The sequence below is a fragment of the Tachypleus tridentatus genome, chromosome 7, assembly GCF_004210375.1.
Source record: "Tachypleus tridentatus isolate NWPU-2018 chromosome 7, ASM421037v1, whole genome shotgun sequence".
Taxonomy (NCBI): Eukaryota; Metazoa; Arthropoda; class Merostomata; order Xiphosura; family Limulidae; genus Tachypleus; species Tachypleus tridentatus.
Genome location: NC_134831.1, coordinates 41,525,207 through 41,541,800, shown reverse-complemented (window position 1 = coordinate 41,541,800; position 16,594 = coordinate 41,525,207). Strand labels below are relative to the sequence as shown.

Below are 16,594 nucleotides of genomic sequence, written 5' to 3'. Positions count from 1 at the left end.
TAGTCTAACTGGTAAAAACAGTGAAGCATCTACAGATAACATACTAAAAATCTATAAAACATATATTAGACCTGTAATAGATTATGCAGCTCCATCATGGATAACTGTAAGCAATAAAATAATTAAAACCAAACTACAAACAATCCAAAACACACTCCTCACAACTGCATACAGAGTTCCAAGAACTATATCATCTCAGTTCATACACAAATACTCGAACATACCAACCATACCAGATAGACTCCTACATAGTACAATAATGTACTTTAATAAGAATTGGATGAAAAACGAATTACTATGTGAACTAGACAGATACCTCATACATGATGAAGCTAGTCCTAAATATCTCTCCCCAGTTAACTTATATTTTAAATATAAATAATAAATAATAATAATAATAAAAATATATATACATATATGTATATGTATTAAACAATAAAAAAATGCCACCAACAAACTTGACATTCTGCTGATAGAATAAAATAATCACTGTATACAAGCCACAATACATGGACATTGCCATGAAAAGGATTAAAATAATATTCAGTTCTACAGTTATAAATACCAATCCATCAAGAACATAAGTACGGGGAGGAGGAAGAAGTCACAGAAAACCTGACCCTCCAGGGTATGAACTTTTCTTACCCAAACACCGACAGACATTCTTTTCTTTGCATATAAAAGACATTCGGTGGCACAATGGTATGCATGCGAACTTACAACACTAGAAACTAGGTTTCCATATCCTTGGGGGCCCGGCATGGCCAAGGGTGTTAAGGCGTGCGACTCGTAATCTGAGGGTCGCGGGTTCGCATCCCCGTCGCACCAAACATGCTCGCCCTTTCAGCCGTGGGGGCGTTATAATGTGACGGTCAATCCCACTATTCGTTAGTAAAAGAGTAGCCCAAGAGTTGGCAGTGGGTAGTGATGACTAGCTGCCTTCCCTCTAGTCTTACATTCCTAAATTAGGAAAGTCTCGCACAGATAGCCCTCGAGTAATTCAAAAACAAACAAACAAACCATACCCGTGGTGGGAAGAGCACAGATAGCCCTTTTTGTAGCTTTGTGTTCAACTAGAAAGAAAGAGAAACGCATATAATAATTACTTAAAAGCTATAGTGAGCGATATGAAAAACAAGTCATTGTAGTTTTAGGGTTAAGGGAGTTTAACTTGGATTTGTTATAGTTGTTACTTCGGTTAAATGTTGGAGTACTAACCCACTAACCTAGCACCTACTGAAATGTTGCCCTGTCGAGATGACGATTTCAGGGCAGTAGCCATATTTGAACACTGGCCTACATCTGTGGTTCATAAAGCTTCACATTACTGTAAGTCATCAAGCGATACAAAAAAAAAAAAAAAGAATGGATAACACCAAGTGTCATATACAAGAAAGTAGGTATTACTGAAGGTTATTTAAAAAGACCTCTAACGCTATAATCCAGGGTTTGATTCCTCCTGATGGACAGTGTGCATATAGCCCACTGTGTAGCTGTGCACTAAAACAATAAGGTGAGGGGCACTTTCCATCCCCGTATCATTACGTCAACATCCAGCTACAATCACAATAACTCGTGAAAACCTAGGGCAGCTGTGTTGGAAATACATCAGCAAAGATTGACTATTTTAACACCACACAAAAAGGTTAAATAACTGTTTTTTTCTTCGGCCACATTCCCTTTCATTTCGTCTTGTTTCAAGGGTATGCTGTGACATTTCTAAGGATGATATAAACGAGACTTTTAAAAGGAGCCATGCAAACATACGACTGAACAAGTAACTCACGTACACGTATATATAATATTTCAAGGGTAAAGCCTACTTCGTTATAACGGAAGGGTGTGGAAAGTAAGGGGTGTTCTTAAGTGGAAGGGAGTTTCTCTAACAAACAGGGGAAAGTGCAGAAGACAAACGAAGTGGGGCAGATAAAAAAACAAATCCCTTAAAACATTAAAACTGCTCTTTTTATGTGTTTTTCTCTTCCTCCACACGCGCGGCTTAATGTTTTTGTGACTCTTCCTGTCACATGCTCTTCCACTAGTAAATATTGTGGGAAGAATATTCACATCACGGAAGTTAACTTGTACGTTATGCAATTGGTTAGTTTACATCAGAGACGCTCCCTCTTTTACGAAACATAATTTTTATCTGTCAAGTATGACAATGAAATATATTTTCAGAAATGTGTAAGTAGAAAAAAATAAAATGTCTTTAGTAGTACTCTAAGCTGAGTACTATCCGGATATCTTTATCAGTTGTCCACGCTAGTGTTTATCTTTGTTTAATTGCAATGATTTTTCTGAACTTTTCATTTTCATTAGCTGTCCATAAGACCCCCAGTGGTAAGATTACAAACTTATAACGCTAAAATCCGGGGTTTGATTCTCCGTGATGGATAGAGTCCGCTAAAACAAATCAAAGTTTTCCTATAAGCTGAGTGAAGGTAACACTGTCGAACTAAACCTGAGAAGCAGCTTACAACGCCAACTTTGAATTGTGAAGAACTAGATAGGGAAATTCTTGTACACCAAGACTGGAATAAGTACTTTAAAAGTACTATAAGTCATCAAGTGACATTAAAAAAAGAATGGATAACTCCAAGTGTCATATACAGGTATTAAATACTATTAAAGGTAATTTAAAAAATGGATAACTCCAAGTATCATATACAATGTCATGACATAAAAGACTGTTTAGTGTAAATATTATTATTTAGTTTATTTTGCGAATGGATATTTTATGATTGTTTCGTTGCAGTTGTTGTTTTTATAAGAGAGATAAAAGCAGACGGTTGTTGGAAGTTGTGTTTGAAACTCATTGATGTCAATAATATGGCGAGCAGACGATTTAATAATAAACATATAAATAGTAAGAGACCAGCGGGAAAAAGCAGACAGACAGTAGCAGAAGAGAGTAAACTCACGACCAAGGAAAAGTTCGGCGTGTAAGTTAACTGCGTTAGCAGCGATAGGCCTAACAAGTAACATAAGCCTGACGTTTAATATGTTAGAGTAAGATTAACAGTAGAAAATGAGATAAGAATGGCCATTTATTCCATCAAAGCATGGTTCTAAAGCAATTGAATCAGTCTGAATGCACTTTGACAAAAGGAACAGAGAATATTTTGAAGAAAGAAGAGCAAATGATTACTGGAAGAGCAGTGTACGACTGGGATAACTTCCGCCAATTGTAAGTGAATTATACACAGAATACTAGTGCGATAGAAATAGGGAAAGGTAGTTCGGTTCGTCAAATGAAATTCTAAAGTAACTGAACAGGCCTAAGTAGTCTTTTGGTAGGAAGAAGAGAACCATAATAGTGTTTACGATATCTCTATGATCTCTGTAGCGTAAATAATTTGTTGTACATATGATTAACTTTTTCTTATATATATTATTTTGTAAATAAAGGGAGTGCTTGTTTATTACGTATTGTTGAATTTATCGCCAACGAGTCACAAACACCTACTGTAGAAGAATCCTAATCCCAACAACAACAAAATATATATTTATACTGAAAGAAGTATAAATAAAAACCTTTAAGTGACAATTGGCGAATACATACATTTAACATCCAATAATTGGCGATCCACAGCCAGGATTATACAGCGGTAAACAGCGATAGAAGAAAACGTGAATGACAGCAGAAATAAGTACGCCTGCAAACACAACTGTAATAGTAGCGCAAATATTGTAAAGATTATAATTACTCAATATAACCATGTTAGGTGATGTTGATAAATAGTTTGTAGGAGGAGAACGTCTTAGGTTAAAAGACAGTGATCTACGAGAATCTGGTAAACAACAACAAAAACTAAAAGAAAAAGAAATGATAGAAAGGAAAGACGAAAATAGAGGGAGAACAAATAAGAGCACAAAGAGAGAAAGAAGAAAATGAGAAAAATTAAAAGCTGAAATAGAGAGAATGAAATTAAAATTTGAGAAAGAAGAAAGAGAGAGTGGAGAAACTAGAAATAGAGAGAATAAGAAGACAAATCGAGATAGCAAAACTTACCCAATTGAAGGGAGAAGGACCCAAGAATGGAAATGGAGTCAGGACCAGCCAACCCAAGCTGCCCAAATTTGATGAACATAAATATGCAAGATTCTCCCCAAGTCAGAAGTGGGGCAAAGGCGATTGGACAACATTTTATTCTACTTCTCACAGGAAAAGGCCTACAAGTATATGCAAGCATGACATCAGAAGAGGGCATAGATTATAACAAAATAAAAGTGAGAACCGGTCTAGTATCTGATGATCTGTGTGTACTAATCGATGGGACACTGAGAAAGTTTCTCTAACAAAAATGAAGGAGGATACTTCATATTATGTAGGAGATCTTGAAGCTACATGTATGAAGAAAACACTTAGTAATAGGAAACGTACCATGTAATATAAATCTGAAGGAACTAGAAAGAATATTAATGAAGCAGAGAAAGTTCGAGAAAAGAAGAGAAATAAGACTTTAAGCCCCTGCAAGTATCAAAAGGCGACATCCCAAATGTAGATTTGCAGAAATTGATGGAAGCACAGAAAAAAACAAACACTTCATTGCAGAAACTTTGGGGCAATGCCAAGAAGAAATCGAGCATAAGGCAAAGGGGAAAAAAAAAACACTTGTGGAGGATCAGAATCTATCAAGGCAGTTATACTGAGGAAGTTAAACAGGTCATAGACCAACAAAATATCGGACTCAAATTATGAAGTTGGCTTAACCAGTAATTCCAGTTGCCGGGAGTCATTGAAGATGTAAGTAGATTCTGCAGGTCATGTGACATCTGCCAAAAGACAATACCTAACAGAAAGGTAGTCAAAGCTCCATTGGATGAGACGCCTCTCAAAGAAGAGCCTTTCATCAGATAGCTGTGGACTTTATTGAGGCACTAGCACCTGTTTCTAACAAGGGCAACACGTATATGCTGACACTAGTCAACTATGTGTCACATAATCCATAAGCAATAGTAATGTTGAAGATAGAGATGTAGAGAGTAGCAGAAGCTCTCCTGGAAGTGTTCTACAGAGTAGGCTTTCCAAACGATGTCCCAAGTAAAAGAAGGACCTAGTTGACTTCAGAACTGACGCAATACTAGGCAGTTCTTTACTACCTCGTTCAGTCCTGAAAGTAATGGACTTTCTGAAAGAGTCAATGGAGTTTTAATGAGTAGGCTAAAGAAGATGTGCTAAAAAAAGGCCACGTGATTGGGACAGGTATTTGCAGGTAGTATTATTTACTTATCAAGAAGTCTCACAAGCAAGTACAGGACTTTCACCCTTTGAGTTAGTGTATGGAAGAACAGTATAAGGTCCAATGCAAATACTGAAAGAGGTATGGACGAGAGAAGAAGATTCAGAAGTAAGGAACACGTACCAGTGTGTGTTAGGCTTCAAAAACCGACCGTAAGAGACCTGTCAATTCGCTCAACAGAGCTTTGTGCAGCTCAAGACAGTCAGAAGCATTTCTTTGACAAGAAGGCAAAACATCGATGTTTAAAGGTTGGACAGAAGGTTTTAATTTTACTGCCCACAAATCAGCATATTTACCTTACAATAGAAAGGGCCTTTTGAAGTACAGGTACTCAAAAGAATGGACTACGAGGTGAATGTGAATGGGAAAACTAAGATCTATCATGCCAATCTGTTGAAGAAGTACCTCAAGAGGGAAGAGGACCTTACGGCTGAAAATGTTGATGTACAAATGGACATGGTAGGTGTGGCTGCCACAGAAGGAAAATTCGAAGACAGTGACTTCACTATAGAAAATAAAGACCTACTAAGCCTAAGAGTACTGAGTTGAGATGGGACATACCAGGACGTCAACACGAGTGTCAAACTGACTGACATGAAAAGGAAAGAAAAATAAAATATACTATGTCATTATACAGATAGATTAGGAAATACGAACCTCAGGCAACACAAGGTCAAGATAAAGACGAGGAATCCTGTCAAAGAAAAACCCCATTCGAAACCCTACCAGTAAATGTTGGTGTATACTATATGAAAAAACTTAGTATGTGAGCTTAAAACATTCTTCGTATATAGTAAAAAATACTGTAAATATTTCTCTTGAAGAGGAGTTTATGTCATGATATAAAAGATTGATTAATGTAGTATTGTTACTCAGTTTATTTTGTGAATGAATATTTTATTATTGCTTAGTTATTGTTGAAAATTGTGGTTGTTAACTCACTGATGTCAGGAATATAGTGAGCAGACGATTTAGTAATAAACATATAAATGGTATGAGATGAGCGGGAAATAGTAGACAAATAAAGACAATAGCAGAAAAGAGTAAAGTCATAGCCAAATGAAAAGTTCAACATGAATTTAATTTTGAAAAAGTGATAGAGCTAAAAGACCGAAGTGGAATTTTGAGAAAAAAGAAGAGAATCATATAATGTATATGATATCTCTGTGATCTCTACAGTGTAAGGAGATTTTGTAAATACTTTTAACTTATTTCGAATATATATATATATATATATAATTTTGTAAACAAGGAAATAACGTACTATTCATTCATCGTTGAATTTATCACCAACAAGTCACAGGCACCTACTGTAGAAGAATCTTAAGCTCAACAACAACGGCACAGTATATGTTTATACTAAAAGAAGTATAAATAAAAGCCTTTAAGTGACAACTGTCGAAAATATACCTTATAAAGTCCGACATATAGGTGGTAGATATTACTAAAGGCTATTTAAAAAGAATGGATAATCCCAAGTGTCATATACAGGCAGTAGATACTACTGAGACCAAAGTTTACATGGAAAAAAATGTATTGAGAAAGACATCCGCGAAAGAACCATAACATGAGAAGAAATGAACAAGATGGCGCTGAATGGAAGAAAGTATTGTTAGTGGATGGCCCAATGTGTCTGGTGACACAGGATAGACTACATACTAAGTGTAAGTACGTAAAGACAACTAAAAACCATTCAAAAACAAGAGATAACCCAAAGTGTCAATTAAAAGATTATAAACACAACTGAGGGATATTTTAAATTAAACAGTACGTGATATCTAAAAGTAGTATGATACTATCTTCTACAAAGTGGATACTAAATGATACTCAGGAATAGTATATACCAATAACTGATATTTAAAATAGATACTAGTAAATGGTATTCAAAAAGATGTAACATCCGAAATTAAAGAGAACCGAAAGCAGATGTATCCGAACGGTATGCGTGCCATTCTATGCATCTGAAATATACGGATCACATTCCGTTGCCGCAAAATTGTGCTTCCCATTTCGGAGCCTGCGGTTAGTTATAAGAATGACAGTCAATTCCCACTGCTAGATCAGAATATTCCAAAAGTTGGCGTTAGGTGCCGTTGACTAAGTAGTCTATTAGTTCAAAATTTCAGATTGCTTGTGCAAATAGACCTCGTGTAGCTGTGCACAAGTATCTGAAACAAACAGATAAATACAGTGACATTTGAAGTTAATAGATAACACTAAGTGTTTCTAAAACATAGTCTATTTCATTAAGTGGATTTTTAAAGTAAGGAATATCTTAAAGTGGACTGAAAAGATAATGTACACTATGAAATAACATTTTGCAAGCACTGCATATAAGGTAAAAGGATCCTTAAAAGGTTAAGCAGATCTTTATGCCCCTGTTATGCAATAATTCTTATAAATAATTTTATGTAAAGCTGATCCAGTTGGCAAATCATTAGAAACCAACAGATTAAAATTTGTGATAAAATAACTTAAACTGCAGAATTGTTTTCCTCTTCCTTTCGGATTCAGTTTTTTGTTTCTGAAAAGTAACTGTCAAAGATGTCTCTTATTCTATACCTGGTGTTAAACGAAAGTTCTCTTTGGCAATGACTTTTGGAAGACAAAAAGATGGATTAGAAATGCGATTTTTACACGTCTCTGATTTAGGATCTAAAATAGACAAATTAAAAGGAAAGTGGGAGGAAGGGGTGGGGGACTGAAGGTTAAGTTTGTCTGTTTGTTTGGAATTAAGTACAAAGCTACACAATGAGCTATCTGTGCTCTGTCCACCAGAGATATCGAAACCCGGTTTCTAGAGGTGCGAGTCCGCAGACATACCGCTGGGCCACTAGGGGACTGCAGGTTAAGTAATTTTATCGCACATTTTAAGACCATCAATAAATTAAGAACATCAGTAAAAACTGCTGTTGTATCAAATGACAAATACAAGATAATCCAAAATTATCTTTCTTATGTCATTACTGGCAAGCACAGGTACGATTTCTTGTCCCCCATTATTACAGCGGTAAGTCTACGGATTTACAACGCTAAAATCAGGGGTTCGATTCCCCTTGGTGGATACAGCAGATAGCGCGATACGGCTTTGCTAAAAGAAAAACACAGACTTTCCTATTTTAAAATTTAATAATTAAATAACGAAATTCTACCTTACAATTTTTCAACATCTTGTAGCCAAACTTAAAAAGTTTTTATTGTTATGTTTTTGTGTTGTTGTATTTTTTTTACTCCATCGAGTATTTTTATCCCGTAAAATATCAGTTGTGTCAGAAAAGCTTCAATGCGTCGTTTTGCTTGCAGAGAACAAGCCAATGACTGTGGTGCAGAGTAAATACAGATGCTAGTATAAGAAAGAAGTATAGGGGTATGTTAAGGATATCTTGTATCGCACACCTATAGCAAACAAGGAGCTAAAGACTAGGATAATGGATGCATCACTACCGTAAAAATAGATATGTGGACTGAAATCGAATATCGATTAGACGTGCTGAAAGTCTACTGACTTGTCAGTAAAAACAGTTTTATAAAATTTGGTTACAGAGTGTTGTAAACTGCGTGGTCTTATTTCCTTAATTAGTTAACTATTAAATTTTAACACTGGAAAAATAATTTTGGACCACCCCTATAAAGAATGTTCTGACAGTTACTGTGTTTGTCGTATTCCAGTCAACCGAAAGAGATTTGGATTGAGCGAAACGTATTGTCGACATTGGATATGACATATATAGTGTAGTTGGAATATGGCAAGTTGAAATACTACTATTATACCCTCTTTTAACTCTTGAAAATCCCTAAAGGACGACATTAAGAATGTAGTTTTAAATATGTCTAATATCAGTGTCTTGTGACAATTATTATTGTTTGTTTGTTTTTAAATTTCGCGCAAAGCTACACGAGAGCTATCTGCGCTAACCGTCCCTAATTTAGCTGTGTAAGACTATAGGGAAGGTAGCTAGTCATCACTGCCCAACGCCAACTCTTGGACCACTCTTTTATCAACGAATAATGGGACTGACCGTAACATTATAACGCCCCCACGGCTGAAATGGCGAGTATGTTTGGTGTGATGGGGATTCGAAACCGCGACCCTCGGATTACGAGTCGAACGCCTTAACCCACCTGGCCATACCGTTATTTCAAACCGTACCAGCAATAACTGTAAAGTTACAAGTGAAGTATAAAGAATGGTGATTGTAACTCCGATAAATACGTTGTATGTACGACATATGTAATGAATATCTAAATGGCATCAGTAGTTGTTAGGTAGGAGGAAATAGTACGAAGCGCCCTCCAGTAGCACAGCGGTATGCCTGCGGACTCACACCGTCAGAAACCGGGTTTCGATACCCGTGGTGGGCAGAGCACAGATAGCCAACTATGTAGCTTTGTGCCTAATTCCAAACAAAAATACTAAGCGAATTTCCAATAAACAGTTACATAGTATCAGCAAGACTGGTAACATTATGTTCAGATTGTATTTGTAACTTGATACTCAAATGATACAATCAAGTTCTACAATGAAATTACAGAGCTGTTAAAGCTGAAAATCAAACCGAAATAGCATTATTTGAAGTACTGGCTGTAACTTAGATCTCTGAACCAGAACGTTTTATATTACAAAACATTAGAGTTAATGATGTTCACTTCAGGTACTCGTTTTTTATCGTCATGGTTACAATTAAGTAAATCTACTTAGATGGTTTCACAATAACATAAATTATACTCAAGATGGTTATATGCTAATATAGACCATATCTCAAGTGGCTACATGATAATACAGGTTCTTCTGTAGATGGTTATATGCTAACTTAAATCCTATCGCAAGTGGTTTCGTGTTAATACAGGCTATACCTAACATGGTTATAAAGACCTACCCACATGGTTACTACAAGTAGCTTTTTTTACTAATGCGACAATCTCACTTTTATATTTCCCGTAAGAAGACTCGAACATGGGACCTCTTCTCACGCAAAGCGAGTTCGATATCAACTGAATAAATAGTTTACCTGCTAGCAATTCTCATAAGGTCCTTTTTGAATTATATATATATATATATAAACCTCTGTGTAAGCAATCAGTTAGTTGAAAACACGTTAAGGAACATCAATCAATATTTCATGAACGGATAAAAAAACTGGGTCAAAGTAAAACATTTTAACGCATGTGTTCTTTCAAGTATACCGCCCATGTAAAACCTGACCTGACTTTGCTGCCCATGTAGTGATTGAAGATTTCTTGAAACAATCTCACAAGTACATTATTCAAAATGTGTAAAATAACCTACAAACGTGGGAAAACTTCGAAGCTACAGAACTTGATACCCGTTTTTAACCTCTAAGAAGTTCTATCGCCCCCAATCCACGAAATTGAACAAAGCTCATTCAAGAATTCAATGTTTGATGACAATTTTGAATGAACAAAAACCCAAGTCCAAACAAACATGACTATATGACTTTGAAATCTCCATGAACACTCTCAATTATTAATACTTCTGAATTTCCATCACTGTTCTAAATGACCAATATTTCAAAGCATTAGTTCCTCAGCTTGGCGATTGTGACAAATTCTAGCAGGGTCACAAGTGTGACGTTAAAAAAGAAAAGAAAAAATCGAATGTTACAGACAAAGCTGAATAGGCTAGATGATATAGAATTTCGAACAGATTGTAGAGCGCAGATGATAAAATGTCCAAAACGGGATTGCCAGTTCAAAAATATATTTTGAGATAACTACTTTAAAGTCCACAACATCACCACCACCCTATAGGTCAAAAGCTTTCAAATCTAATTCCCTTATTTTCACAAAGTACATTCTACGTTTAACCTTTCAAAGTATATATAAAAACACTGTATATATAATGAAGAGTGGTACAGATGAAAAACGTCGTCGGTTTCAACACCCACATCTCGCTCTCTTAACTTTTCATAAATTCTTGACGTGATATTGGTAAAGGGAGTTTAAGACTGATCGATGGTGTATCCTCACCGCAATGTCGGTCCTACTTTAGCTATCATCTCATAAACTAGATAATATTTTACACCCCACATTATAACCTGTATCCTGAAGACCGTCTTAATTTATGTAGCATATTTAATTTAATACACACACAACAGAATACAGTAGTTTTACTGTATCTTCAACGTACTCACAATTTTGTATTCAACAATAAGTATACATCATATCCTTTTACTTCATAATTTTGATATATATGTATATATTCTAGCAAAAACACTAAACTTCTTCCTCTGCTCGTAAGCACGTTTTTCATTTCACCATCAAATACACTAGTCTACACTAGCACTGAGTCTGTCCTGTATATGGTATATACAGTCTATATTTTAGTCTACTAGAAACATGTTTTATATCACCATAAAGTACTGTAATCTACACCAGCACTCAGTCTGTCCTGTATGTATGTGGTATATACAGTCTATATTTTAGTCTATTAGAAACATGTTTTATATCACCATCAAGTATTGTAATCTACACCAGCACTCAGTCTGTCCTGAATGTATGTGGTATATACGGTCTATATTTTAGTCTATTAGAAACATGTTTTATATCACCATCAAGTGCTGTAGTCTACACCAGCACTCAGTCTGTCCTGTATGTATGTGGTATATACAGTCTATATTTTAGTCTATTAGAAACATGTTTTATATCACCATCAAGTATTGTAATCTACACCAGCACTCAGTCTGTCCTGAATGTATGTGGTATGTACGGTCTATATTTTAGTCTATTAGAAACATGTTTTATATCACCATCAAGTACTGTAATCTACACCAGCACTCAGTCTGTCCTGTATGTATGTGGTATATACAGTCTATATTTTAGTCTATTAGAAACATGTTTTATATCACCATCAAGTGCTGTATCCTACACCAGCACTCAGTCTGTCCTGTATGTATGTGGTATATACAGTCTATATTTTAGTCTATTAGAAACATGTTTTATATCACCATCAAGTACTGTAATCTACACCGGCACTTAGTCTGTCCTGTATGTGGTGTATTCCATGCTTTATTCGTTTTAACATTATAATTTTGTGATTTGCTACAGATGGTATTGGCGGTGCGAGCGCATGGGAGCACGTGAATATACATGCTTTCAAAAACTTGTGATACAAATGAAAGAAACACTTGTATATTCACTTCAAATATTTACATAATAATATTGTTATGCGATTCCTGGTAGATGACAATAACGTTCGTAGAGAAGAAAATGCGTCCTCTTGAAGCTAACTTATAGCTATGACTATTTCTTTTACAAATTTATTTATTTGCCAGAAATGGCCTCCATACCTAAGCTAGGCTAACAATAGAGTTAATTAACTCTTAAATTGCGAATATATTTAAATAACGTTCAATACCGCTGGTTTCTACATGCAATATATTGACTGATTTCATATTGTAGCCCGTTACAGATATTAGTTGAAAAATTGACAAAAATGTAAAACTATTATTTTTATAGAAAATAAATAGAAAGCCCATTCACTAATTACTGGAATCAGTTTCTATATAATTGAGTATTGTTCATATTTGTTTGATTTGTATATTATTTGGGACAATGTTGCTAACAGTGTCAAGGACCCAAAATCAATTTAGCCCATAAATAGTTAAGAAAAAAAAATAGTTTCAAAAACAGATGGCGTCCACGTAGACCCATCGGTCGTCTATTTAAAATTAAAAGTGGTATGATTACGCGTATGTTCGTTCCCCCCCCCCCCAGTGGCACAGCTGTTTGTTTGTCTGTGGGCTCATACCGCTAAAAACCGTGTTTAGATACTCGTTGTGGGCAAAGCAGAGATAACTCATTGTGTAGCTTTGTACATAATTCAAAACAACAACAACAGTATTCTACTCATATTAAGACTAGTATATTGTAAGAGTTGCTCATATATGTATTGCACGCGCATGTGTATACACGTGTGTTTGCAACTATTTCAACAATGAAAAAAATCACGTATTTGTTTACATTGCAACCATTTGCAAAATGTGAAAATTATATTGATGGTAACACGTAAACTTACGTTTTCTCTCTCTTGACTATATGAACCATTACAACCGAACGAGTGTCTTACAAGTATCACGTGAAAAAGACTTTTCATGCTCATTTTCATCATACGCATCAACTTGTTTCTATGACACCATTACTTTGTTGGCTTCGTGGTTTCTAAGTTTTTGTCGTTTTAATCGTAAAGCTACACAATGGTCTATCTTCGCTATGCTCGTTTGTTTGGAATTAAACATAATGCTACACTGTAAGTTATCTGTGCTCTGCTCACCACGGGTATTAAAACCCGATTACTAGCAATGTGAGTCCGCAGACATGCTGCTGTGCCAGTTGAGGGGGGGGGCATCTTCGTTATGTCCATCACGTATATCGCTTTCGATTTTTTTTTTGCTTTATGAGCTCTTAAACTTATCTTTAAACCACCAGGGGAAGAGGCACAGACAAATTTTAACGGAATGTTGACGATATGCCAAATAAACCATTAATCATTACTTGGGTTTATGTATTTTTAAAATAAAAATATTCTTGTTCCCTCTCCCCTTTTTGTTAAGTTCTTAATTGCTTTAATACCCAATCGTATAAAAGTACTCAATATGATGCAATACGTAGATCTTAAGAGGGAAAAAAGGGTATACAAACAAATTGTTAGTTTAAGAATGAGAAATTGCTTATATTAATTAGCAGTCTTATATCAGTATCAGGTACTGACGTTAACATCACATTACAACATTAGTTTACTACTAATGCCACTCTACATCAGAGGCACTGATCACATTATATTATTTAGTTCACTCTTAATACCACTCTACATCGTAGGTATTGTTCACATTACACCATTTTGTTAACTTCTAATACCACTCTACATCAGAGGCACTGAACACATTACACCATTTAGTTTCCAAACATCAACAACACATCACAAGAAACAATCACTCGTTTTAATTATACCTAATGTGTTTTTTTATATAATACTAATTTATCACATCAGTACTAAACTAAGTCTGGAATCACAAAGCATTCAACGCAGCCTATTAACCTTAAACTAGGCCTACCTTGTAGGGAATGGTCCGAATCACTACGGTTACTTCTCGCGGAAGATTGCTTTCCATGGCGTATAGTTATACACTTTCACTTGAACAATATGTTCATTAACTCCTGATCCCCAGGTTCTAATTTCTTCCAGTTTGATAGACCATTACTGTTTCGTTTTTAGTGTGCGAACGTCACAAGCCCCGAGTGACTAGGCCACTTGTTACCAAAACAATCATCCCTTCACGACTGAAAAGAACAGGCAAGGAGCACTTGGAGACTTGGTGCTGGTAGCTTTTTCTACTGGAAGAGGTTGCTGAAGATGATCGCGTCCTCTTGTAGGTCTATTTTTGGTGACGTGACTCAAGCTATTTTGAAGACAAGGCATAGCTTTTCCCTGCCTTACACTAGCAGCTACTATGCAGTGTGCACAGCTGTGCTTGGCCCGGTTTCTTCTTGTCACATACAATATCCTGATGTTATTCGATGACGCCCTTGGCATCTCGTGTTCGCTGGGGACTGAGGTACACAAAGGGAGGTCCGAGAGGTCATTGCTTTTCAAAAATTACAACAATCACATTCTCCAGTGGAACTTAGCGTATTTATTCCGCTCGTGGCTTTCCTTTCCAAAACAAGCTTGTAAGAGTTAAAAAACAACAACAACGAATTCCATGGATCTTCTTTTTTTATGCACGAAAAACTCTGTGTTTGTGTATGTTTGTAAATACAAACACACGAGAAAACATCGACATTTAATATGTAAATATGTTTTTAACCTCTCGTCTTCTTTATATCGCGTATCGTATTAATAATTTATACAGGAAAATTTTCCAGAGTTATTCTATACTCATTTTCTATATGCTTGGACATTATCTCTCTACAAAAACCACTGTAATCCTGTTCTGTCTTTATTCTTGTACATGTAATTTTAATCCTGTTATCTCTCTAAAAAAACCACTGTGATCCTGTTCTGTCTTTATTCCTGTACACGAAATCTTAACTACATTGTTGAAAATCCAGTGTCTACTGTCCAGTATTATATAACTGTCATATAAGGCAAGAACAAACACTCCATTGCATGTAGATCGTGTTCTAGGTTATTTATAAAAGTTATGTGTGTATGGATCCAACATTTCTCCAATCACATTTTTCAATTAAGAGTCGCATTCGTCACGCTTTTAATATCAATGTTTTGCAACAAGTCGTTAAAAATAAGAGTTGCGAGACAAAGCTACAACTTGACGCCGTTCTAAGCTTAACAAGTTCAAACTTGAAAGCAATTGAAACGCTGCTGATTATGTCAGTTAAAGCTGCCTTCAAAACATGCAGGTGCTGCCCCCTGTCGATTTATCTTCTAAGTCAACCTGCTATCATATTGGTGACTGCCTTCGAAGAATTCTGTCTTACTCTGAAGAATCGCTTGTGGTATCACAGTAAAGACAAGCAGTTTTTATAAATATGTCTCAAACTAAACTGTATAATACTTTAATCTATATAACGCTCATTAATGTTCTAAACTTATTATTTAAGTTGGCTTATATTATAAATATTATACTTTTACAATCAATCCAAAAAACGGTCGTTATTTTATCAGTTTTCTTGAATGAGCAAAAAAATATTATAAAACACTCAAATCTACATAAAAAACAAACAAAAAAACGTTGAATACGTAAGACACCTGTTTGTTGGCGGAAGGGGCGAGTGAAGCATACGTGAGTTAAATAAAAAATTACAGCTAACCACAAACAAGCCTCCTTTTAATACGAAGACGAACTAAGCACGTGCGTTACAAGGCCATTGCGCTGGGGTGGGGTGAGGGGAAATAATTTCTGATCATTAAGTCTCAATTAACCAGGAATGGTGGTCTTGCTGGTATGTGTATACATCTTACTTGGATAACCTAATAATGAAATGCACGTGTTGTCAGTAAGCCTTAAAAATAAACCGTATAGAAAAGCCAGCTAACGGGCTTCTATTCGTTAACGTTTGATTTCAAAAACTTGTTGTTTTTTTAGTAGACTATTTTCAACTGCGGATTCATAACAAAATTATTTTTTAATATGTCATGTCGTTTGGACAAAAACTGGGGAAGCAATTTTAAACTGTCTTTCTCCCCCCTAATGTCAGCTTGAATAAAAAAAAGTTTAACAATAGGATGTATATGACTGTAAAACCACGAGCAGATAAAAGTACTGAAATACTGACTTTAGAAGATGGGGGAACGAAACTTAGTATGGTGATAGTTTAAAGGTTAGAACACTAAATTGAAACATTTTATTGGTTTTTTGTACGAGTAAAAA

General features: G+C 35.5%; 1 protein-coding gene across 2 annotated transcripts in view; it reads right to left on the bottom strand.

The window, feature by feature from the left end:
• LOC143255511 (NAD(+) hydrolase sarm1-like) overlaps positions 1–16,594 on the bottom strand; it is a 125,623-nt gene that overhangs the window by 80,976 nt on the left and 28,053 nt on the right. The window contains exon 1 of one of the 2 annotated variants that reach the window (XM_076511290.1): positions 14,318–15,372. The exons of the other annotated variant lie outside the window; for it this stretch is intronic. Within the exon in view, the coding sequence (XP_076367405.1) occupies positions 14,318–14,374 (57 nt within the window). The 5' untranslated portion in view covers positions 14,375–15,372. Of the gene's footprint in view, positions 1–14,317; positions 15,373–16,594 lie in introns of those variants that run through there. 2 annotated transcript variants of the gene reach the window in all.